General features: G+C 57.8%; 2 protein-coding genes across 2 annotated transcripts in view; both read left to right on the forward strand.

Moving 5' to 3' along the window:
- LOC122370094 (GAS2-like protein pickled eggs) overlaps window positions 1–23,676 on the forward strand; it is a 41,452-nt gene extending 17,776 nt beyond the window's left edge. Inside the window, exons 3-7 of the mRNA XM_043345356.1 lie at window positions 15,468–15,575; window positions 18,656–18,749; window positions 20,824–20,914; window positions 21,179–21,378; window positions 21,648–23,676. Of these exons, the coding sequence (XP_043201291.1) occupies window positions 15,468–15,575; window positions 18,656–18,749; window positions 20,824–20,914; window positions 21,179–21,378; window positions 21,648–22,435 (1,281 nt within the window). The 3' untranslated portion in view covers window positions 22,436–23,676. The remainder of the gene's footprint in view (window positions 1–15,467; window positions 15,576–18,655; window positions 18,750–20,823; window positions 20,915–21,178; window positions 21,379–21,647) is intronic.
- On the forward strand, window positions 4,310–9,466 carry LOC122370093 (A disintegrin and metalloproteinase with thrombospondin motifs adt-1-like). Its single transcript, XM_043345355.1, has one exon. It carries the CDS (start codon window positions 5,592–5,594, stop codon window positions 9,018–9,020), a length of 3,429 nt encoding a protein of 1,142 aa, XP_043201290.1. The 5' UTR covers window positions 4,310–5,591; the 3' UTR covers window positions 9,021–9,466.
- Window positions 23,677–24,162: the final 486 nt, after the last annotated feature.

Below are 24,162 nucleotides of genomic sequence, written 5' to 3' on the forward strand. Positions count from 1 at the left end.
GCCGGTAATACCCTGGCGGCAGATACAATCAGGCAAACACCTCTGTCGTTTTGCAACGACACGAGTAGATTAATTGCCGCTCGACGTTTCATTAACCAAAATCGCTTACAAGGCCTGATGTAGCAATGGTCACTGCATGTTATTTTCACGCTACTTAAAGATCACGTTCCACGAAGGTAAATAATGAATTCTGAGAATATAAGTTGCTCAAATACAAGCGATTAGGTGTTTGCAAGCCATTGTAGTTTTCAATTGTATTTAGACTGACCAACATGCAAGTCATATAATAGAAAAGCTTCGCAAAGTAGCTTTCTCTTCCGCGAGCGTGATGCATTGTGTATCGGTGCCGCTTTTTCACGCGTTAGGCACAGCCATTAGTCAGTGACCTTGCCCTCCATTCGGGTGTTCCGGGCTTTCCTAGCGTCTACCGACCGCGCCGCGGTGTCTCAGAGTCACTAATTGGCCCCCATCAGCCCCCTTCCAGGGCAGTCTCCCCGCCGTGCCTGTCCCGGCGCGGCCACCTCCCGGAACACAAAGACGCTGTCCGGCCACTGGAACTAATCCGCCGCCCTGGGGCAGTCTGTTAGTACCCCTTCAGTCGAGCGACCCTCCAGCTGACACGGCTTTGTCGGCGGCACTTATGTCGTTTGTAACAGGTACTCAGACCGTTACGTTTGTTGGACAATAGCAACAATGAGGTGGCGGACGAGATAGGCCATTTGCTGGTTACGTGATCGGAATGGGGCGCGGCGCGTGCTAACGCTGGGCGCGGTCCACGGTGGACAGGTACTAAATAGCCAGCCTGATTACGGAGACAGAACTGAAAGGCGATGGATAAACTCCCTCCGATAAAATAGAAGCACGTTCGGCTTCTCCACACTGGCAGCTGAGACATTACTGGAGCTTAGGGCGTTGTTTTGTTACGTTATTTAAACTGCAGTCATCTCGCTAATCTCTAAAATGCTGCCACGGCGGAGCGGTGTTACGTTCTTGTCCGCCGTCGCGGTCTCCGCAGTGTTATTTTCATCCCCTGTCGTTGCAGTCTCCACCCTTAAGCTGGCACTTGGTCCGCTTTTATTGAGCTATTGTGCATCCCCATTCTCCACCTGACCTTGTGACAATGAGGACGGTGTCATTGAGGACAACGTGGAGCTTGGCGCCATCAGAGAACTCTTACATAACTACGTCAGAAGCCTGCCCGGGTAATCCCGTTACATGTTACGAACGGCGCTATTTGTAATCATTGAATGGGTTGGTGACAGTGCGTCCGGTGAGTGACCGATATGGTGGCTGATACTGCTCAAAACTTGATAAGCAGCATTTGACCCTGATAGAGTCAAAAGAGTCTCTTGTACAATGGCTCAGGTTTTCACTGAAGGGCTATTTTTATCTGACAGTGAAACGTCACACAACGAAGGTCGTCCTCTTCTAATTACCTTTAGCGGATACAAGGCAGCATTTTATTCAGATTACATTGGTTTTTATGTTTCATTTTGCACGCAGAAGTCAAATTTAACGTGAAGAAAAATTATGATTTTTATACATAAATGCATGGCACTAAAGAATATTTTACGGCAACATTCCATTTGCTCGCTGTGTAAACAAATGCAAACAAGCTTTTTTCTATTGGTATCAGGTAACTTTTTTTACAAAATGCCTATCTCTGCTTACGTGTAAAGGACAAAGGTTTGCTTTTAACCCTCGCCCGTAAACGGCGATCTGCCACCTTCGCCCATGCAGGGGGGGGGGGGGTTGGTGCGACCCCCCCCCTTGGCGTTTGAAAACGGAGCGTCGTAGAGCTTAGCGGAAAAGACCAACGGATTGCTCTCGCCGAGATCTCGCGATTGGTGGTATATTTTTTGGTCCTAGGTCAACATTTGACCTACTTTTGACCGGTCAAAGGTCAAATTTTCGGAAAAATACTTTTTTCAACTTTCCGCGGCGATTGCGGCAAAACGGTGGGCGATATCGACTTACAACCTTCACTATCGTGTTCCTTGATCAATTCTCTATCGTTTGGTATGTATTTCGTTTCCCTAGCTCTAAAAATGGCGCGTTGGGAGCGCCGGAAGTTGGCAAGGTCACAGTCGGCGGCAGAAATTCGAAAAATCAAAATTTAAATTTTTGAAATCTGATTGTATTTTTGGATTTGGGAGGTCCATTTGCTCCCTATAGAAGCTAATATTGCTGCATACTCCCATTGAGGTGACAAGAATTAGCAAAATAGTGGTTCGGGCGCTTTTCAAAAATAGTACCGGACGCTGTTCCTCTTGTGACGTCATAGCTCCGTGACCTGACCTGACCCGGTCAAGTTTCTTATACCATATGATAGCCAATACTTGCCCCAACATGCATGGGAAGTTTCATCACGATCCATCAACCGATGTCCGTACCACCGGCAGGAAACCTCGGGCGTTGGCACTCAGTTTGTGAAAATCCGGCCGGAGGCTGTTCCCTTTGTGACGTCATAACTCCGTGACCTGACATGACCCGGTCAAATTTTTTTTATCAAAAGATGCGCAAGGTTTGCCCCATAGGGTACCCAAAATTTGGCGGCGCTGCGCGCCGCCGTTTTTACACTATTTCCGAAAAACCTCAGGGGGGGTTGCACCAACCCCCCCCCCCTACATGGGCGAGGGTTAATAGACAGCAGCAATTTTACCGGATAGTGTTTAGCTACTGTATGTAAGTACATAAGCCTTCGGTTATGCAGCGATGCCTAATGCTAGCGTTTCAACTGGACAGCCTTCTCCAAAGGCTATTCGTATTACAGCTGTCGCAGAAATTCAACTTGACTGTATCTGAATATGTTTGTCAAGACCATTGCATAAAAGTGAAGCCTCGCTATAGCATTATCATATCACCCAATGACAGAAAGCGCCATATTTCACTTTCTAATCTCCAAGAACTTGCCGACAAGCGCAGTTACAATGGGCGATTCTTTCTGAGTCAGCGTTTGTTTGATATGATTCTTTTGACAGCCAACCATTACCGTGGTGTTTTAACGTTCTCCTTTTGGGCGCCACCTTGTCATTAACCGTACCGACCCGCTGTAAAATTGAACACAGTCAGACGCGGCCTCCAAGGACATTGTAATCCGGCCTCCTGTTTTGGAATTGAAAGAAGGATCACTCCGTCATGTCGTCACAGTGGTTCGGTTGACACAAAGGCGACACGAAGCGCAACGACACAGAGTTCGGAGACACTGCACAATGACATTAGGTGGCGACACGCGCCAGGCCGCCTCTGTCTCAATGAATAAAGAGTCCTGGCCCAAACTGAAAGGATCGGTCTGTGTCATTACCTGGACGGGTTGTTGTTGTCTTGTTGCGTGTCGTTTGGCGTGGCTGGACACGCGTTTACCGACCTGATTCCGTGACCAGTGAGCACGCCTGGCTGAGGCCGAGCAACGGGGATGACAGAGGCTGTCAGGAGCGGAGAGAGAGAGAGAGAGAGAGAGAGAGAGAGAGAGAGAGAGAGAGAGAGAGAGAGAGAGAGAGAGAGAGAGAGAGAGAGAGAGAGAGAGAGAGAGAAAGAGAGAGAGAGAGGAGAGAGGGAGAGGGGGAGAGAAAGAAAGAGAGGGAAGACTGTGAAGGACTGAGGAGAAACTGTGAGACTGTGAAGAGGCTACGAGGGACAGGGGACTGTGAGGAGCCGTAAAAGACTGAGAGAATATGAGAGAGAACTTGATGACAGGTCCCGAGCCAAGCGCCGTGAACGACCACTGATGGAAGGTTAATTGGCTTTCTTCGCACTACCCGACCTTCATCAAGTCTCCGCCTTTTATGGAGTTAACGGTCAAGAAGCTCATTAACCTTTTTATACCATAAGCGGCTTTTTGCTCTTCCCTTGAAATAAAATCAGCACGAAGGCGAATGATGCTGTCCTGGATGACCCTTGACGAACAAAAGGAAGTCAAAAGTAAGAAGTAATTGTAAGAAGTAATTGGGCTTCTTTAACACACATTTTGATATGCCAGAGAGCCTCGATTCAATTACGACCTTTGTAAACTAGCTGAGAGGAAAACCGTTTCATATTGTCGCCATCTTCCGGCCTCCACAGCTCCCAATTGCAGTCGTGCAGCGTGTGCCACCTCCGGCGACACTGCCGACCGACGGTAGCCCTCTATCACGACGTCTGTCATCGCGCCCTGCCCGCTGCAAGTAGTGTGACGTCACAGGCCCGTCTAACGGGTGGTGAGGGTGGCGGCCGCAGTGCCCGCGGCACTCGGCCCGCGCGCCCCGCCGACCGCGCCGTGTCGGCGTGTCGTGTGTTCCAGTGTTCCAGTGTTCCAGTGCTCCGGCTCCTGTGTCCCAGCGTTCCGGCTCCCGCGTGTGTCGGCTGGTGTTACCGGTGTTGTCCGCCGCTCTCCCGTCTCCCGGCCGGCTGATCCCCTGTGAAGGGCGCTGCCTCCGTCCGACGCTGCAGGGACAGGGGAGTTGATAACGGTACAGCCCACCACCGGCTTCTGTGCCCTACTCCGCGGACCATAAGACAGCGCGGCAGTCTGCCGCGGCGCCGCGCCCCGCACACCCCCGCCGGCGCTCCGGGCTCGTCTCCGCAGCAGTGGCTGATAGGAGGAAAACTGGACTTGAAGTCAGTGAGCAGAGAAGGAAAAGCCCGTGGCAAGACCGAATCAACTGGATCGCCTATTGACCGGCAGCAATGGTGCGAAGGACCATCTAGAAACAGGGTCAAGACAGTGATAAATTCTGCAAAGAAATCTGAAGTCGGTTTGGAGGTTGCATTGCAATGCACCACTGATTGCCTCGAACAGTGAACAGTTCGCCAAGTCACACCCACCATAGGTCATCCTTTCACCCTCTCTAGCCGCTTGGTTCTCGCCCAAGTTGTCCGGTCACGAACTGGAGCATCCGCCCACGTGCTGCAGGCCGAGCTCTCCATTCACTGCTGTTCATTCTCTGTAAGAGGATCTGGTGTCAGCAGCGGTCACTGACAGGTCAAGATGAGCGGATAAGTCAACAGCAAGTCGGCGTCACCAAAGTTTCCAGTGCAGGTCACTTGAGTAAACAGGAAAACTCGCCAACGATTCGGTGATACGCCAGCGGAAAGCCATCATTTCTTGAAGCGTCAATAGAGCGTCAGGTCACCGTATCGTCAGTTCACCAAAAGGTCACCGACAAGTCACCGAAAAGTGAGCAACAGGTCACTGTCTCGTCACCGCCAGCTCACCCACAGGTCAGCGGCAGGCCGTTGCCGTCAACTCACCCACAGGTCAGCGGCAGGTCAGCAACAGGTCACTGTCCTGTCACCGTCAGCTCGTCCGCAGGTCAGCGCCGTCAGTTCACTCACAGGTCAGCGGCAGGCCGTTGCCGGCACCTGTCCGCTGGGGCGCTGAGCGGCGGCAGGTGCCCGGGTCGCCGTCCGCAGCTCGGCGCGTGTGACCACTCTTCCGCACCAGTTGTCGTCCCGCTCGGCGGTGTCTCGGTCCGGCGGCTCGACTCGGCGCGGCGGCGGCAGTGGCGGCGCGCCGGCGGCAGTCCCGTCGCGACCGTGCGCCAGACAGCAGCGCCGGCGGCACCACCCGGCTCTCCACGGCGGCTGCCCCCGGGCTATGGGACAGGGCAGTCATGCGCTGGCTCGCGCTGCTCTGCTGTGTGACCTGTCTGCGGGCGGCTGCTGCGGACTCGGCGGCCGGTGGGACTCTGGAGACGCCCCGCTCTTGGGGAGTGGCCGTCAGGAGCCGATGGAGGGGCGAACAGGCCGTCGGAGGCGGCTGGGGTGTGTTTGTCAAGAGCCAGCGCCGCGCAGATACTGGACGAACGCGGCCTCTGCCTGTAATCGGGAGAGATGAAGACTTCCTACACGGGCAGCGGGACCAAAGCTCTGCCTACCAGCCCACATCAACAGCATTTTCATCAGATATCACCGCCAAAACCCGGCAAGGAAGTGACAGTCTTCAGAACGTCCTCAGCACCAACTTCAACCAGACCCGTTCAAGCGATGACTCTGACTCCGACTCGGTATACGGCTCCGCTCGAACGGCGCCGTTCTACGCCCGCCTCCAGCTGGATTCGAGTCTTCCTCTGCGTACCGGCGGACCTCTGCCCGACACTCTGAACCTGACGTTCACCGCCGGCGGGCTGCGGCACCGGCTGACCCTCCGACGCGCCCCCAGTGTGCTGGACCCAGCCTTCCTGGTGCTGAGGCGCGGCGCCAACTCCAGCTCTGTCTCCGCTCTGGACGACGGCTCGGCGGCGCACGGCTGTCTGTACCGCGGTGAGGTGACCAGATCTGACCTGGCTGAGCCCGGCTGGGCGGCCCTCGATCTCTGCCGGCATCTCACCGGCGCCATGAGGCTCGGAGGTGAGGATCTGGTGCTGGAGGCTGCTCCGGTGGAGTCGCGACACGCGCGCGCGGCGGACCCCGCCATGATCGGTCCGCAGACACTGCGCCGCGCGACGACACCTCACTGCGGCGTGCATCAATCGTCAGCAGCACCTACCTCGTCATCATCGTCCGGCCGGCGGCGGTGGCGGCGGCGCGCCGGTCGTCGGCCGCAGTTGACGGTCGAGCTGGCCGTGTTCGTCGACCTGGCGCTCCAGCGTGTCATGCGGGACCTCTACGGCGAGCACACCGACGACGAGATCACCCGCTACGTGATGACCATGGTGAACGCCATGGAGCTGCTCTACGACGACCCTTCGCTGGGCCGCAGCGTCCGCTTCGTGCTGAAGCGGCTCGAGCTGCTGGAGACGTCGCCACAGGAGTTCCAGCAGGAGCGTGACATCAACGCCTTCCTCACCAGTTTCTGTCGGTGGCAGCAGCGCGAGAACCCTGCGTCGGACGCGGACCCGCTGCACTGGGACCACGCCGTGCTTCTCACCGGTGAGGATCTCTTCACTGCCGACAAGGCCAGTCGGGAGGTCAACCGGCAGGTGGTCGGATTTGCGCCCGTCGGAGGCATGTGCACCGCCGCCAGCAGCTGCACCGTCAACGAGGGCAAGGACTTCGAGTCGGTCTACATCGTGGCCCACGAGATCGGCCACAGTCTCGGTATGCATCATGACGGTCAGGGGAACGAGTGTTCTGAACAGGGCCACATAATGTCCCCGACGCTCGGATCGGGAACGAACACCTGGTCCGCGTGCAGTCGAGAGTACCTGAACAGATTTGCAGAGACGCGCCAGGCGCAGTGTCTTCTGGACGCTGGCGGCGGTGCGACCAAGCGCTCTCAGCAGCTCAACTCCCTTCCGGGCGAGAAGATCGGTGCCGACGAGCAGTGCCGGCTCAAGTACGGTCCGGAGAGTCACCGTGCGCGCCGCCAGCCGCTGGGGGAGGTGTGCGCCAACCTGCACTGCAAGCACGACCACCACCGCTGGACCAGCCACCCGGCGCTGGAGGGCACCGCCTGCGGCTACGACAGCTGGTGCCGGCGGGGCCGGTGCGCGCCGCGACTCCCGCAGACGGCAGATGTGGACGGCAGCTGGAGCGCCTGGGGAGAGTTCTCCAGCTGCGCCAGCTCCTGTCTGACCGGAGGGAGTGTGGGGCTGAGGAAACGCTCCCGTCGCTGTGACAGCCCGTACCCCCGCGGCTCGGGCGCCGCCTGTCCCGGCGGAGCGCGTCAGTTCGAGCTGTGCCCAGACGAGGCACTCTGTCGGCGCGTCAGCCACAAGACGGTCGACGAGTACGCGCAGGACATCTGCGGCAAGGCGGCGCGTCAGGACGACATTCTGACGGGCCGCGGCACGGCGCGCACGGCCAGCAGCGCGCGCCAGGCGTGTGCCATCTGGTGTGAGAGGCGCGGCGGCGGCCTGCAGCGTCACCGGCAGGCCTTCCCAGACGGGGTGCGGTGTCAGCTGCGCGGAGCCGACCGCGAGCACCGCCACTTCTGCGTGGACGGCACGTGTCAGCGGTTCGACTGCGGGGTGGACTCGCTGTTCCTGACCGGCTCGGCTGGCTGCGGCCGGCAGCAGCTGCGGCAGCTGGCGGTGCCGGAGGTGCCCCGCGCGCCGCCCGCGCCGCCGGCCCGCTCCGAGGGCCGCTGGTCGCCGTGGAGGTCCTACTCGCGCTGTCGGTTCCAGTGCACCGCGCCGGCGCAGGGTCTGGAGCTGGTGCAGCGCTCCTGTGACCGGCAGCCGTGCGGCGGCCTGGCGCGCTCAGTACGCCACTGCACGCCACGTCTGGACGGCACCGACTGCCGCTCCCTCCACACACCTTTCGAGTTCGCCTCGGCGGTGTGCCGGCGCTACAAGGAGCAGCTGAGCCTGGCGCAGCTCTCCGGGGTCGGCCTGCAGCTGGACCCCTCCGCCGAGGACCCGGACCGGCCGTGCACGGTCACCTGCCAGGACCGGGACGCGGCGCTGCGCTTCTACCGCGTCAAGGGCCGCGACGGCTGGTTCCCCTCGGGACTGGACTGCTCCCGCGGCGAGGCCGGCCGAACCGCCTACTGTCTTAGCGGCAAGTGTGTCGACTTTGGCGAGGACGGCACGCCACTGCACGACGCGCGCTACGACTACGCCTTCCTCTTCGAGTCCAGCTTCCGCTACCACCGGGTGACGCGCGACGCGCCGCCGCAGACGGCCTCCAACAGCTCGAGTCACGAAGAGGCACCTCTCTCCCGGCCTGGTGCCACGCGAATCCGAGGCAGCGTGGACCGCGAGTTTATCCAGCGTGTGATCGGAGACCTACAGAGGGAGGAGAAGCTGTCGGGGAACATCAGCGCGGCAGACATTGACATGCGTAACCCGCTGCTGCTGGCGAGTCTGCCTCCAGAGGCCAGCCGGGGGTCGGAGGCACAGAACGAGCTCAGCCACGCGTTCGCGATACTCGAGCCTGCACTGCAGGTAACAGACGGAGCGGAAGGAGGAGAGGGAGAGAGAGGAGAGAGCGGAGTGGTAGCCCCCTCCGCTCCAGGGGTAGAGGACGGAGAGCAGGCGCCGCGGACGTCCGCCGGGCCGGTGACCGCGGCGGGGCGATCAGCGGGGTCACCCACCCTCCCGGCGCTGGTCTGGAGCGGCGCCATACCTCTGATACTAACAGCGCTCCGCCTTCTATAGGCCCATATCGCCCGCCGCGATTTCCATGACAGGTGCCGCCTGCGTGGGCGGCACACTTCCTTACCGGTCGACCACTCGCCCGGTCGTGGTCCACTAATTGAGGAGATTGATTATGGCCCGGCGCCCCGACCGGCGGCGCCAGGACGGACGCCGAGAGAGCGCTGAGTGATTATCTGACAGAGCGACTGTATTTACGCCTGATTTACATGAATAAGAGCCTGTCGTCTGATGAAGCGATCGTTAATGAAAGTGATTCGATTGTCAGAGAAGTGTTAATTAAAGACTTGTGGACTAGATGTAGTGATGATTGTGAGCGGGAGGCATTCGAATGGATGTTGTTATGGATCTTGACCGGCGCGAGAGGCGACTAGTTAGGGTGCTGTGTTGCAATGAAGTCTCTGTGTAATGGCTGTAGCCCGTCGTGAAATACAATAGCGATATGTTTACCGATACTCTGGTGTTTGGCCCGAAAACCACCTTCAGGGCATGCTTCATATGAACTTATCTATCAATTCATTTACTCGATTACACTTCAACCTAATAAGAGAGTTTGTCATCGGCTCATGATGAAATCCTATGAAGTTAATATGAGTGCGAGTTTGTCACCAAGCAACAAATCCACATCCAATGAACAACGTTGGTCGCTGCAGATACCTCTACGGAACTCATTTTCATGTCTGGACTGAACCGTGAGTTACTATGGGAATACGCTGACCACAGCTGACCACAAACATGATAGCCTCACGCCACATAGCATAGCCCGGCGGCAAAATGGTGGGAACTTATCAGAGACAGAGATAACACGGTTACGCCGCCTATTCACTGACGCACACTAAAATTGTTTTCTGCTATTCTTTGACGGCACGCATCTGAGCCACCACGGACTAATAACGCTAGCGAATGTGTTTAACATAAGTCCATATCAGCACATAACATCACATCGATCCTGATTATTTTCAATTAACCTCGCCCGGCTGTCATTTCTCGGATCTCTCCGGCATCTGCCCTTGGCTCAGTGATACCGATCTGACCGAGTTGGGCCGGCGGACTCCCCTCTGATCCTCACACCCTGACGGGCGGGGCCGTCCCGTTCCTCTGTGCTCCATACGTGACGCCTCGGACGGGGTCGGGTCAGTCTGGGCCTGCGCAGTCTGCAGAGGGAACGGGCAGGCGGGGCCGTACCGGGCGGGTCCGTGCGCTCGGGCGGGGCAGTTTCGTGACCGCGGCCGGCGCCGTGACCGACCCCGGGGTGCGGACCGTGACCTCGGCCGGCCCCCGGTCAGCACGGCCGGACAATGGACCCGGTGCCGGCCGGGCGGCGACCACCGCCGGCCTTGCAGCCGTCACGGGCTGTCGGCCTGAGCCGTCTCCGACGGGGCACGGCCGGGGTGCGTGTCGGCCGCGTGACAGACCAGCCACCGCCGGCTGCCGGCCGCATGACAGACCAGCCACCGCCGGCTGCCGGCCGCGTGACAGACCAGCCACCGCCGGCTGCCGGCCGCGGGACGGATCAGCCACCGCCGGCTGCCGGTTGGGACAGAGCGGCACACGCCAGCCGTGGGCCGCGACACGCCGTGGTATGGACTAAATGGGGGAAGAAGTAGGAAAGCTGGAGACTAAAGTAACTTTTGATGGGCTTTTTGCAGCATTTAACTTTCTGAAGTGAGCGCAGTAACTTCTTCATAACCAATGCAACACATACTTTTTGACGAAAGTTGAAAACATATATTTGCTTTCGATCGAATCTTACATGAAAGAGTTCAAATACTACAGAACCGTTTTACCTCATATACATGTGGTATCAGTTATATCAAGGACACCACACAGTGGAAGGGTCCTCCAGAAGCATATGCAATATGCATATCCTGCAACTGCACTATCCCGCACCACACTGCAGTACCGCCCGCCGTCCTGCAATCGCCGTCTCCGTTACTTCAATGACGCACTGTATCCGCCTGCGGCTAACGAGGTGCCTTATTAGGCTCATTATGAGCGCCGTAAGCTACGGCCGACGTCCGGTCCTTTGTGGCAGCTCGACCGACCCCGGCTCGTCGGGCTGTAACTGAGGGCCAGACACCGGCGGGGGTGTGAGACCCGCTGGTGAAGATCCTTGTCCTTTGAGGGCTGCTGGGAGAGTTGGCTGTGTTAGCGTGTCTGAGGAGGCGAGACACGTGTTCCATAGTGCGACTGGAGAACGGCTGAGGTTTGCAGATAACCGTGGTAGTGGCTTAGATTAGCAGGTTACATGTATCCAGCATAGAAACAGCGAGGTGGGGCTAGAGAGGCTAGACGACCGGACGCTGTCCGATACGATATTTTTGTACCGTCAGTTGTTTACACAAAATATAGCATCAACCGGAAACGGGGCAATTAGGACTTCCTACAAACTAAATAAGGATAGATGCCTGACTACAGGTCTGCGTATCGCTTCTAGCGGCTCAACAAGCTACCAGAATGTGAACGGAAAAGCTGCAGCACCTCGTGTGGTAACAGGTAGCGAAAGTCTCTCAGTGAGCACCGGGGCAGGCGTGAACTCGGCGCCCGGTTTCACAGAAGTCCCCGTCCGTGACTTATTGCTTCAGCGGCAATTGAGTGTGATAAACCCGACTCCCCTCTGCAACGAGCCCAGAGACTGGCAGGGAACACTTCAGCGGCGCACCTCAGGTTACGCCAAGTTCGGGAATAACCCTCGGGGAGCGGACGGTAACAAAAGGATCCCCAACAAATCCACAACGGAGTCGCGATGAATGCACAGCATTTCCATAGCGAGTTCACGGCGGAATCACATCCAGGATTCACGGAAACGTAAGTCTGGTCCCGGTCACGACCATTCGCGGTTACCCGGTCACGGATAGCTGCTCTCCTCCCTCCCTTCCTCCTCCCCACTTGGCACGGTATAGCGGCCCGCGCCGGATGTATTTATATAAAACCGGCGCGCCCTGCAGAGCCCCCGAGCGTGTCCAAGACTTCCGCGAGGTTCGTGCCTCACTCGGCGAGCTTTTTCATACAAACAGTAACAAAGGAACGGGTTAGAACGAGTCTGGGATGGGTCTGAGAGGTCACACCGAAGCTTCAGTGTGAAGTAAGGTGAGGATTTCGGAAGGACAGCGTCCCTGACGCGTGAAGTGGGAGCATCAGCGCCCACCTGCGGTTTTGGGCGACCGAGGAGACGGCGGTGCCACTCCGTGACGCGGCAGGGACGCCCGTCACGGCGCCGTAACGCGTCACGTCACGGTACTGGCGTGACGCGGATGGCGGAGTGACACACGAGCCAGCGCTCTACGGGGGTGAGGCTTCTCTCATTTCTGCGGGTTGTGATGACGCTAAAAGGTCATCACCACACGAACTGGGAACGTCGACAGGTAGTCGCAACCAGCTCCGTTCCGGCTCCGTGGATGGGCTGATTCGCTGCGTGAGTCCTCACAGAGTCTTCACAAAGCGGCACCGGTAGGAGCGCGACCTCTGCCGCGGCTGATTGGCTGCTTGATAACCGTCATCAGCCGCCGCTAACCCGTTCGTGATTGGTCGGACGACCCGTCCATTGTCACAGGGAAGTGACGCTTGGATTGGATTGGCTGTAAACTGAACACTTCAGCACTCGAATGGCGCTCAGCTGTTCAGCATGACTCACTAATGGAGTTATGTTGATTGTTACCACGTGTTCATTACAGACAAAAGTAGGCTAATACATTCATGCCGATGTCAGCTGGGAGCTTTATCAGGAGGAGGTATGCAAGGTCGATTACGTAATACCATGACCATCCTCCCTCCCTCCCTCCCTCCCTCCCTCCCTCCCTCTCTCTCTCTCTCTCTCTCTCTCTCTCTCTCTCTCTCTCTCTCTCTCTCTCTCTCCTCTCTCTCTCTCTCTCTCTCTCTCTCTCTCTCTCTCTCTCTCTCTCTCTCTCTCTCTCTCTCTCTATCCTAGAACACACACCCAGCCAGCCCCACACCGCCGGCACACCCAGTCCGAGACCTGAGCCTGAGCGGAGAGCTGCGTTTGTTCCGCGCGGCCTCAGCGCCGATCTCCTAGCGCCATGACCGGCGGCGTAGCACGTACGCGCTCGCTCTGCTCTTGACACACTGACGAGCGGCCGAGTCAAGGCCAGCCTGCCCAGCCCTCCGCCGGCAGAGATAGGATGAGCGGACGACCGACCAGCCGGCCGGCTCTGGTGCTCAGTATGCGCGCCGCAGGACGGTCCGACGGGCGACGGGCGGCTCATGGCCAGTGGTCAGCCCGGACGGACCGCCGCGCGGCCTTTTATGGCGCTGGTCGGCCCCGCTCATGGTGACGCAGGAAGTGGGCCTGCCGGACGGGATCCTTCGTAGAGGTTCGGGGCTCTGGGGCTCACTAAGGCATGGCAGGGGTGTGGAAGCCACCATGGGTCACATGCTGAAGGTCGAGGCGTACTTCCTGAACGAAAGCATCCAAAGTTGAGGCTAGTGTTATTACAAACGATTGCAAGTGTCATATGACCCATGGAACCTAGTTCAAGCTCATGGCAACATGATCGCTTCGACGTCATTGCACTCCTAAAAACACCAGATCCATGTCTGCACCTGCTGTGTGTTGGTGAGACCGGTCCCATCGACCACAAATGGCCTGCCCATCGGCCCGGAGACTGGTCAGCCGGCGGTGTCGGCGCTTCGGTCCATCGGCGACCATATCGGGCCCGGTGTGTTCACCGATTGATCCTATCAGAGACCCCGGCCAGTCCGATGGCAGAGTGTCGCCAGCACGCACCCTCCGCCGGAGGTGTGTGACACTCCTTACCGAGCCGCCTGCGGCTGTTCGGGGGTCCCGCTGTCGTGTTCATCAGCTGATTCCCCCAAAGTCCGTGGTGCTCCAAGCTGCATGTAACTTCACTTCCAGATATAGGTTCACACAACACATTATACAGGGTAGCAACAACTTATGGAAACGTTCACTGGTTGCATTTTACATCGATCGGGGATAGGTATTTTATCATGTTATCAGCAGCGCTGAATGAAATCGCTCAAGGGTGAGCATATGCGTATGCATGATAGGTACTTAATACGGTCGACGGTCATTTCATTTCCTACCAAAGGTCAGGTAGAATAAATATGACTGTGCTGACAATCCAGATTATAAGGTTATTTCAAACTCACAGACAGACACCGAATGAACTTATTTCACGTGCATCCCAAACGTCTATTCGTACACAGGGTAATACAACATAAAAGTGCGATTACAAATTACCATCTGCCTAGAGAGGCTTGCTCACTCCTTTAAGTACACATTTGCTCGGTTCAGCAATTAGTAACAGACTCTGCAGGTTTCAAATTGATGAACTGGCTACCGTGATAAAGTAATCTGACAACAGCGCATCGCGGTCAGAACAATGCTTCTGGACGAAAGTCGGGGTAAAACAAAAGGCGTCCGGGCGCAGAAGAAACTGTTAGCGTTACACAACACTGGCACTGGACCAACGAGTTTGGAGGGGCCGTTTATAGCGACCGGCTTACCATCTCAGAGCCGATGTACGATACAAAACAAGGGGAAGCTTATGTTCCTCACCCTCTAAAAAGGCAAATTCAGGACCTTCCCGACAGGCCAGACTGACCGAGAGCCACCCCAGCACGGCAGGCGCCTCTGTGTCCGGCTCCTGGCAAGGTGAAGGAGAGAGGCACGCATTGAGGTCAGCCCTAAACCACAGTCAATCAACGCACGTCTTAGGTAACGCGGCAGCAGGCTGTTTTTCCAGCCTCGGCATCACCGAACGTCCGTCCGCCATTAGTTTCGGCTGTTCGCCTCAGCTGTAAGCGCCTGCTGTTTTTGTCAACACATTCCATAGCCTGCTGGTAAGAACGCTCACATTATGACACCAGTCATTTATCATATCCCAGAATGTGGGTCATTACGTGCTATCATTACGGTTAGCTTAGCCGAGACCCTGAGGGTCGCCGCTATTGTTTGCTGGCTGAAATGTCCTCAGGCCGGTCGTATACTTCCGAATTAGCCACCTGAATGACACACCTGCACCCTTAGTCTCGCAAGCCCCTTCTATGCGAGCGTATATCGTCCTACCAATTTATCTTCGGTATACCTACAGTCAGTTCCTTTTCTCCATTGACCATCCCAGTTCTACTTCAAGAGTATTTATCTCCCATTTATCCTCCACTGTCGAACCCTTCCCTCCATTTATCCCTTTCTTTTTAATATTCTGCCACCTTCCTCTCTTCACAGTTTGACCTTTCCCTCTTCAGACTGATATCTCCCCCAATCCAACCCAACCCATTTCTGCAGTCTGGCCCACATGACCCTCCCACTGACCGGCTGGCCTTGATCCCCCACACACGCACACACATTTCGTGTCCGCTTTGTCACGCGACTCTCCAGTCATCTCTCGGCGGAGGCTGCGACCTGCTGACCTGACCGACTGCGTGAGGTGCGTGTCAACCTCTGACCTCCCTCTCTGCATGTTACAGGTGCGTGACCTGCTCGAGCGGTGCACGTGTCCCAGCCAGTTCCCCATGATCAGAGTGTCGGAGGGCCGCTACCGCATCGGAGACACCAAGACCACCATCTTCGTCAGGGTGAGTTCCATGACCGTGACCTTTGACCCGCGGGCCGGGAAACTTGACCCGTGATATGTGCTTGTGATACGTGATTTGCTACCCGTGGCCTATGACTTGCGACCCGTGATACGCAGCTCACAACCTGCAACCCGTGACCCTTGGTAGATCACATAACCATGTGACGCTTTTGCGTAACGCCAGAATCACCAAAAGTTGCATCAGGGTGCTGTGAGGTTTAACCCCTTTCACTCGTTTGGGACCGGGAAGTGGTCACATTAAATTTCGCCGCCGCTCGTATCAATTTGTGCGCCCGCGCTGGCGTGTCATGATCTGGGTGCCACTGGTTGTGTTCCGAGCTAGGTGTTCCTATCTCAGCTCAGTGCTGGTGTGATGATCAGATAATGGCCCCTTCCGTAGCTCGGATAATCGGCGCCGGGCTGTTACATTGCTACCGGAGCCAGTAGAGCATTGCGGTTACAGAGGTGCCTCATTGTAGTTTTTGTGACCGACTCTCTTCAGCCTCTTTTTGGGTATACATAAACAACGTGCATGGCGTCTGCTGGTGCACCGTCGAAATTTATTTCCCATTCCCTTTATCGAAACTTCCCCAAAGTTGCTTTGCATTGCCCTTCTCTGCCTTGGCTCATGACCTGATATTATTTGAAATCCTGGCTGTAGATATGAGTCTAGTCAAGATCCAGTCTCCCCTATTTTTCGTGCAGAGATCGGCCTGACGTCAGTCAAAAGATCAGAACAGTCCCTGAGATCAGCACAGGTCAATCAGGCCCCGTCTAAACCGAGCCTTTGCCAAGTTCCGGCTCCCCTCCCCTGACCCTGACCGGCCGACCGTGGACCGGCCGGGTCCCCCGGTCCCATACAGACTGGAGCTGACCCCGTGACCCCGGGGACCGGGCCGTGACCCGGCTGACCCCGCCATTGTGCGGCACGTGCGGCCCCGCTCCCTCACTCACGAGCTGTCACCGGCGACAGGCAGCCGAGGGGAGAGGGACGGAGGGAGGGGGAGGGGGAACGCAGTCATGAGAGAGCTCCAAGGCTCGGGTCTTGACCGAGAGGGAAGGAGAGACGGAGAGCAAGAGAGTTGACAGGAGCCCAAACAGGAGGAACCTGCATAGAGTAGAGAGTTGACAGGAACCTGCATACTCTGTAGAGTACTCTATAGAGTGACTCCTACTCTATAGAGTAGGAGAGGGAGGGGAGATGAAAGGAAAAGGAACTGGGAAAAGGAAATGGAAGGAGGGATTCTCGGGTGTCGCGTGCTGACCCTGTACCGGTGACAGCCGTGAGTCGACCGACCCGTCCCGTGTTCCGACTAACACGCCGCCTGCCGAGGTTAATAGGTTACTGCACGCTCGTGACGTCATCCACCCCGTGTTCCGTTAATTGAATAGCGTGTACCGGCGCGGGCTGCGCGGGCCCGGTCCTCGCACTAGGATTGCATGCTTCATGACGGCTGCCCAAGGCCGCTGATGGGCCTTGAGCAGAGGCGAGCGCAACTCGCGCCTACTTCTGTTTTCGCCGAAAAGGGTACTTGAGTGGGTATCAACAGTATGCAATACATTTGATACATCGGCTTTCAGTATAGTCATGAAGCTTGTTTTGTTTGTGAAATACCACTAAAAGTTTGATAACCTTGCCAGTAACAGCCTCCTATCCCGTTTTTATGCCTTGATCCAACCATCATTGCGCCATTAACACCTTTTAACGGCCCGTGAAACATTTACCGCACTCTGCCGGTGGCTCGTGCTGTCGCAAGGAGTCACCTGCTGCCCGCACCGCGCCGTTCTATTGTCCGTCAGAGGCGAGGTGTCACCCCCCACCCCTCCGCCGTCGCCCGGCTCGCCGCACCCCGGCGCCGACAGCCCAGCAGCTCCAGTCAGGGCACGCCGCGCGCCGTCACTTCTTTTGTGACGACCTTATGCAACAGTGGGAGCGCGTGCGGAGAAAGCCATGTCATGTCACGTGCCATGGACTGGCGGCGTGTGCCGTGGTGCTGCCGGAACCGACTGCAATGTCCTCACTTCCTGAGCGCTCGCCTCTCACGAGCTGCAGCGGGCGGGCGCGGACAATCCCGGAGACTTTGTACAGCGGCGCTTTGTGTGCCTCGGGGCGCGCTGGACGGGAGGACGTCCGCAGCCGTGAGGAGGGCGACCAGCACGGAGGGCGTCGCCCTCGGCTAGCGCCCCCGGCGGCTTCACGAGTGGCTGGCTGCACGGCGGCGGTACGCCACGCCGGCTTCAGTTGGGACCCTGCTTGGTCCAAAGGCGCTCACCGGCGCCCGACCGGCCGCGGCGCCACACTCCAGGGCGTTACGCCCGTGTTGGCAGCCCCCGACCGGCCGCGGCGCCACACTCCAGGGCGTTACGCCCGACCGGCCGCGGCGCCACACTCCAGGGCGTTACGCCCGTGTTGGCAGCCCCCGACCGGCCGCGGCGCCACACTCCAGGGCGTTACGCCCGTGTTGGCAGCCCCCGACCGGCCGCGGCGCCACACTCCAGGGCGTTACGCCCGTGTTGGCAGCCCCCAACCGGCCGCGGCGCCACACTCCAGGGCGTTACGCCCGTGTCGGCAGCGGCGCCACACTCCAGGGCGTTACGCCCGTGTTGGCAGCCCCTGACCGGCCACGGCGCCACACTCCAGGGCGTTACGCCCGTGTTGGCAGCCCCCGACCGGCCGCGGCGCCACACTCCAGGGCGTTACGCCCGTGTTGGCAGCCCCCGACCGGCCGCGGCGCCACACTCCAGGGCGTTACGCCCGTGTTGGCAGCCCCCGACCGGCCGCGGCGCCACACTCCAGGGCGTTACGCCCGTGTTGGCAGCCCCTGACCGGCAGCGGCGCCACACTCCAGGGCGTTACGCCCGTGTTGGCAGCCCGTTCGGCGGAGCTCACCGCCGTCTGTCGTGGTTCCCTAGTCCCCTGCGCGAATGTGTTATCACGCTGCTGCCATGTGTTTTCTGTTTTATGTTTACGCTATTTCGTTCATCACCTATCAACATCAGTGTTTCATTATGTTCACTCATATTACATTATACCTTGTAGTCTTACCAGATTAACTCAGCGGTCTCTGACTCCTCTCACAGGTGCTGCGTAACCACGTGATGGTGCGAGTCGGTGGCGGCTGGGACACACTACAGCACTACTTGGACAAACACGACCCCTGCCGGTGCAAGGCTGGTGAGTGACCCGACCGACCGAGCTGGCCCGTCCCCAGCCGGACAGTGCTGGCCCGTCCCCAGCCAGCTAGGACTGTCCTGTTCCCAGTCCGTTAGATTCGAGACCGATCACCGGGCTTTACTTGGGGATTGTGGAAAAATAGTCGGCATAAACAGTTGCAGCAGCGACCAAGGGTGGAGATCGCTGCACCAAACGTGACAGCCGTGAAAAGTTGACTGACAGCACAAACGTGACACCCGTGACACTCAGTCTGACACAAAGGGCGTAACACGCGTGACACTTGGCCCGACGCAGGGGCGTGGCCATATGACACTCGTTACATGTTAGACACGTGACAGTTGTCAGTTGTGACAGTTGGGCTGACATAAGAGACTAGCGCGTGACAGCGGCGGCTCAGAAGTGACCGCGACGTTGATTAGTGTGATGTGTCCGTGATGGCCACATTACCATACCAAGCTAGGGTCGACCCGCGAAACCAACGGAGGAACCTGATTGTGAAGATATGCATATAGCAAGGACTAAATTTAGATCTCTACATACGTGCATAGAATCGCACTTTACATGGCTGATGTCAAAACGGGACTGGATGGTGTCACGTGCCTCGTGCACATTACATTCACCGAGGTCCAAATTAGGCTCTACACGTTCAAAGTAGCACTTCTATAAAGTGAGACGGCCGTCTCCTTCGTAAAGAATAGGTCAATCAGACGACCGCGGTCCGCAATGTATAACCTTGTGACCCGTTATGGTCACCCGCTCCCCTGAGCTGTCCTCTCGGCCGTTGTCTCGTGCACGCCTGGTGCACAGCTCTGTGCACTGTCTGTGCACGGTGAGTGGAGAGCGCGACGCGGCGATTTCTCACGACTGGAGGGTTACGCCCCGCACGAGCCGTCTGTGCACAGTGTGCACAGTGCACACAGCTGGTGCACGGTGGACGTGCGAGGCGGCGCGGCACGCGCGACACGATAACACTCCGAGGAGCGGGGAATGTCTTCAAGGCCGGCCCGACTCGACTGCAGGGCGGCGGACAGGACAGTCGGGGGGGGAGGGGGGGGGGCGGACAGTGGTCCGGTGAACCGTATCCGGTCCGTTGGATGGTGTTTTGACTCCGGTCACGAGCGGTCACGGCGGGAGAGATGGTCCACCGACCGCGACCACCCGGCTGTCGGACCCTGCTCTAACCGCAGCAAATTCACGTCCGCCGCCGCACGGCACTAGCGTCTGGGACTCTAACGGAATCGCATTCAGGCGTGCTTTAAATGTGTCAAAGGGCGACACAAAGCTTCCGGAAGCAAAGGGTCGCCTATTATCAAAGCGGCAAATATTCATTATTCATTAACAAAACGCCCTATTCTAGTCTAGACTGTACCGCAATACACACGCTATAAGGCTGTCCCGCAATACCTTTAAGACTGATTTTAGACTGCCGTCCCGCAATACCTATAAACGCCTGAAGGTAGACTGTCCCGCAATACAGACGCCTGATATTAGACTTTCCCGCAATACAGACAAAGGCCTGATATAGGACTATCCCGCAATAACTGCAAACGCCTGATTTTAGACTGTTCCGCAATACCTATAAACGCCTGAAGGTAGACTGTCCCGCAATACCTATAAATGCCTGAAGGTTGACTCTCCCGCAATACAGACGCCTGGAGGCAGACTATCCCGCAATATGCAAGAAAGTAACGTCTGTGTGTCCGTAGTGTAGACGTGTCGGAATTCTCGATCTCTAAATCACTGTGTGTGTGTCACCTAGTTCGGTGATCGGCATCATACCTAGGTATATGTATAGTAGGTATCTACATTGTACAATGTACATTTACCAGACTTTTGTAATTGAACGTGTGCACGGGCACGGCTAACGTTATTATGGTGTCCTTTTTATTCTCAGTTAAATGCTGCATGGCGTAATGGGAACGGGAAACAAAAGAGAAGCTCTGAGGACTTATAATTACTTGTCACGTATCTAATTTGTTTCCCTCACCGTCAGATATTTTTGACTGTCATCTTTAGCCTCCTTGACCGTCCATGCCATAATGACTTGGTGCTGACATAGTGCTCATTTTTGCAGAACATCGCAAAACCACGTCGTCCAAGCTGTACATGAAGAATTCGCCGACTGTGGACGGCGACCGCAAACTCTCCGGGGTCACATACGAGCGGTGAGTGAACGACCAGTCACCTGGAGGAACGACAAGGAACGGTGCAGTTGACGGACCGGACCGTATTTATAAAACAAAGCCGAACAGTCCGAGCATATGCCAGCCGGGGCAAACATGTTCATGCGGCATGCTTTCTCAATGAGCAGACACTTAACATTTGTACAAATAGGTGCATTCTTCACCATTTTGTCACTCCACACATCTTTCTGCAGTGACGCCTCTAACCCTCTGTCGGTGCCCCGCCCCCCCCCCCCCTCTCTGCAGCGGCGGCGGCGGCGGCGGCGGTGAGCTGGAGACACCCCCGCCGCGAGTCGGTCGCTCGCGCTCTCCGGGCGGCAAGCGTCGCTCGCTGCAGCCGGGCGAGTGCCGCGCTCACGAGGAGGAAGAGTCGGGCTCGGAGCTCTCCGACGAGGGGTACCGCTCGCCGGGACTGGGCAAGACGGCCGCCGGCGCCACAGAACCAGGTGGGTGCCGGGCGCGACGAGGCAGAGGTAGAGTTCCGCATTTGGGGACAAGGGGAGGGGTTGAGTGCATTGGGTCAGCTGTTTTGTACTATCGTGTTTACATAGCTCGTTTGACGACGTCTACTGAATGAATAATTAATCGTCCGGTGAGGCATTTACTGGGAGCTACCGTACCCACAGCGCCATCTAGTGTGGAAACCCCTCTCAGATGGCGCTGGTTCCCGGCACCCTGCCCCGCCGTCTGCTGACTGTATCTCTCCACCTGCCAGGGCCGCCGGCCTGGACACCCTCTCCCTCCGACTATGTGGTGGAGCTCAACTCCCCGGCCAGCGGGGACAAACAGCGCGGCCGGCGCTCCTCCTCCACCCCCGCCGGCCGACCGGCCAGCGCCGGCACCTCGCCCGCCGCCGCCGGCGCCAAGACGCCCAAAACGCGCCACCCGCTCATCGCCTCGGCCCTGCGCGGCCTCAAGAACCTGCGGCCCAACTCCAGCACAGCTGCCAAGCCGTCGGCTGGCGCTCAGAGCCCGCAGCTGCTGGCGCCGCCGGAGCCGGCCGGTCGGAGGATGTCGTCCGACTCCGGGCGACACTCGGTGCGCGCCAGCCGATCCAGCCAGGCCCGGACGCCGCGCGGCGGCGCGCACGGCACCTGGGCGGGCGGCCAGCGGCGCGACCGGCCCGCCCTCTCGGCCGACACGTTCCGCCGGCAGCCGGCCGGTCCGGCGGCGGCCGTGGCGGCCGGCCGCACCGCGTCGGCCTCGCCGGGGCCGCGGCGCCGCTCCGCCGGCAGACTGCCGCCCAAAGGAGGCATCCTCGACAAGCTGATGGACACGCCCGACCTGGACGACGACGCCAAGGTGCTGCAGCGCATGGAGGAGCTGCTGCGCCAGTACCGGCCGCAGCTGGAGCTGCCGCCGCTCGGCGCCGGGGCCTCAGAGGACGGCGGGCCCGTCTCACCGCGGGTCACGCCGCGTAAGGAGGGCGACGGGCCGGCCAAGACCCGGATCCCGGCGCCGACCTTCTTCCAGCCGCGGTCGCCGACCGAGCCGCTGCCGTGAGCGGTGTGACCTCACCGTGCGCCGTCCCAGGGACAAGAGAGGGAACAGGACAGGGGCGTGTCGGGCCCTGGCGTGTGATGGGTCATATGGGACAGACGCCCCTCCCTCACAGGCGACGAGTCGCTGCCGTATGCCAAACAGGCGGCTCAGAATACCTGCTCTGATTTTAGCTAGCGCAGCTCTCACGAGCCTGTGAATCCAAGTCAGTGATTCACTGTGACGATGGTGCAGACTGCTGACGATACGGGAAGGCGAGTGAGCTGCTTCAGCGCGAGAAAGGCAAACCCATCGTGATTAGTTGCTAGTCGCGCCTTCCCCAGACGAGTGTGTGGTGACGTCGGTGCTTTCTGCTTGCGCTGACACAGCTAACTGACGGGCAGCAGCGCCAGCGGTCTTATAATTCAAACACACCCAGAATACGGTGTTTTAGTTGCCAAAATATTAACCATACGTGTGCGATGACCAAGTGTTGATGTGGTACATTATGAGCGTTTCGATACGAAGACTTGCGTCGTTCGGTCGTGAGTTATTTATTTATGTCGTGTGTTGCGGTAAGACATTCCGTTCAGTGGAGGGACGAACGGCGAGCACAGCGCCCCCTGTCCTCTGCAGTCGATATCGGCGTCCGACAGAGCCATCCGGCGTCGAAAAACGGCGGCTGTGTTCTGTGGAAGGTGGGCTCATAATTGACTGTATCTCTGAGCTGAGCGAATGTGGACTGTACTGAGTACTCCTACTCGAGGCTGTCGCAGAGGGATAAGTGTGGTAACCCGTGCGGTAGGCTACTGAGGTGGGTCACGCGGTGACCAATACGAGCGGCGAACAGCGTCGGGAATACTAAGTGCACGGGTGGGATGGGTCGCACTGAGGGAGGTGACCTCCCGAGCCGCCACTGGTCTCCTGTGAGGACCGAATGCGAGTGGCGATACGAAGTGACAGTTCACATGTCGACTGTCGTACATTTCCTGCCGGGAATGTACTGAGAGTGAGCTGAGACAGACGCCGAGCCCGGCGGAGTGCGAGGGTGGACCATCCACCCAGAGAGCAGAGCCATGGTGGTCGGCACGGCGGACCAGGAGGTGAAGAACTAACCCAGTCAGGACCGGGTCGAGCGGCTGCGTCCCCGGCGGTGTGTGGTGTCATTGGTGAACACGGGCGCAGCGTCATGGCACAGACCCGCGCTGCAGCTTGTGAGAAAGCAGATGTGCATCGGATTTAATAAATACTTTTGATAGAATGGAGTTCTTTCAAATGTTATCACCACGGACACAAGTCGATGCAGGACACCAATGGAGATCGGTACTCCGGGTGGCATCGCGGCAGCATCCTGACTCAAACGGCACAGCCGAAACGAGGCCACTTCCGCACTGTTGTTTCATGTTATGCTAGGGCAATTGCTGTTAGCTAATTACGGTTTACGAACTCATTTAAGCTTCACTCTCCCTCTCTTCGCCCTCCAGCCCTGCTGGAATGTTTCGTTCCTCTACCGAATATCCATTAGCTCATCAATGAGCCTGGGCTAATGTAACGTGTTCCTTGCCAGCAATGACAGTAGTGAAATGCGGATGTTCGCATCATCCGGACCCGGTAAGTGATACAAGAAAAATACTTCTCAGCCCGCCTCGTGGATATAGAAAACACCTCTCGCTACAGAACAGAACAAATACAAATGCTGTAGGAAGGCCCAGCCACCGCAGAAGCATTAGTTCAATTATTCGTAGATAGGT

This window comes from Amphibalanus amphitrite, unplaced genomic scaffold (assembly GCF_019059575.1).
Source record: "Amphibalanus amphitrite isolate SeventyFive unplaced genomic scaffold, NRLGWU_Aamphi_draft 001097F_arrow, whole genome shotgun sequence".
Taxonomy (NCBI): domain Eukaryota; kingdom Metazoa; phylum Arthropoda; class Thecostraca; order Balanomorpha; family Balanidae; genus Amphibalanus; species Amphibalanus amphitrite.

Excerpts from the sequence above, each read along its gene's own strand:
- LOC122370093 (XM_043345355.1), top strand. The coding sequence starts at position 5,592 with ATGCGCTGGCTCGCGCTGCTCTGCTGTGTGACCTGTCTGCGGGCGGCT.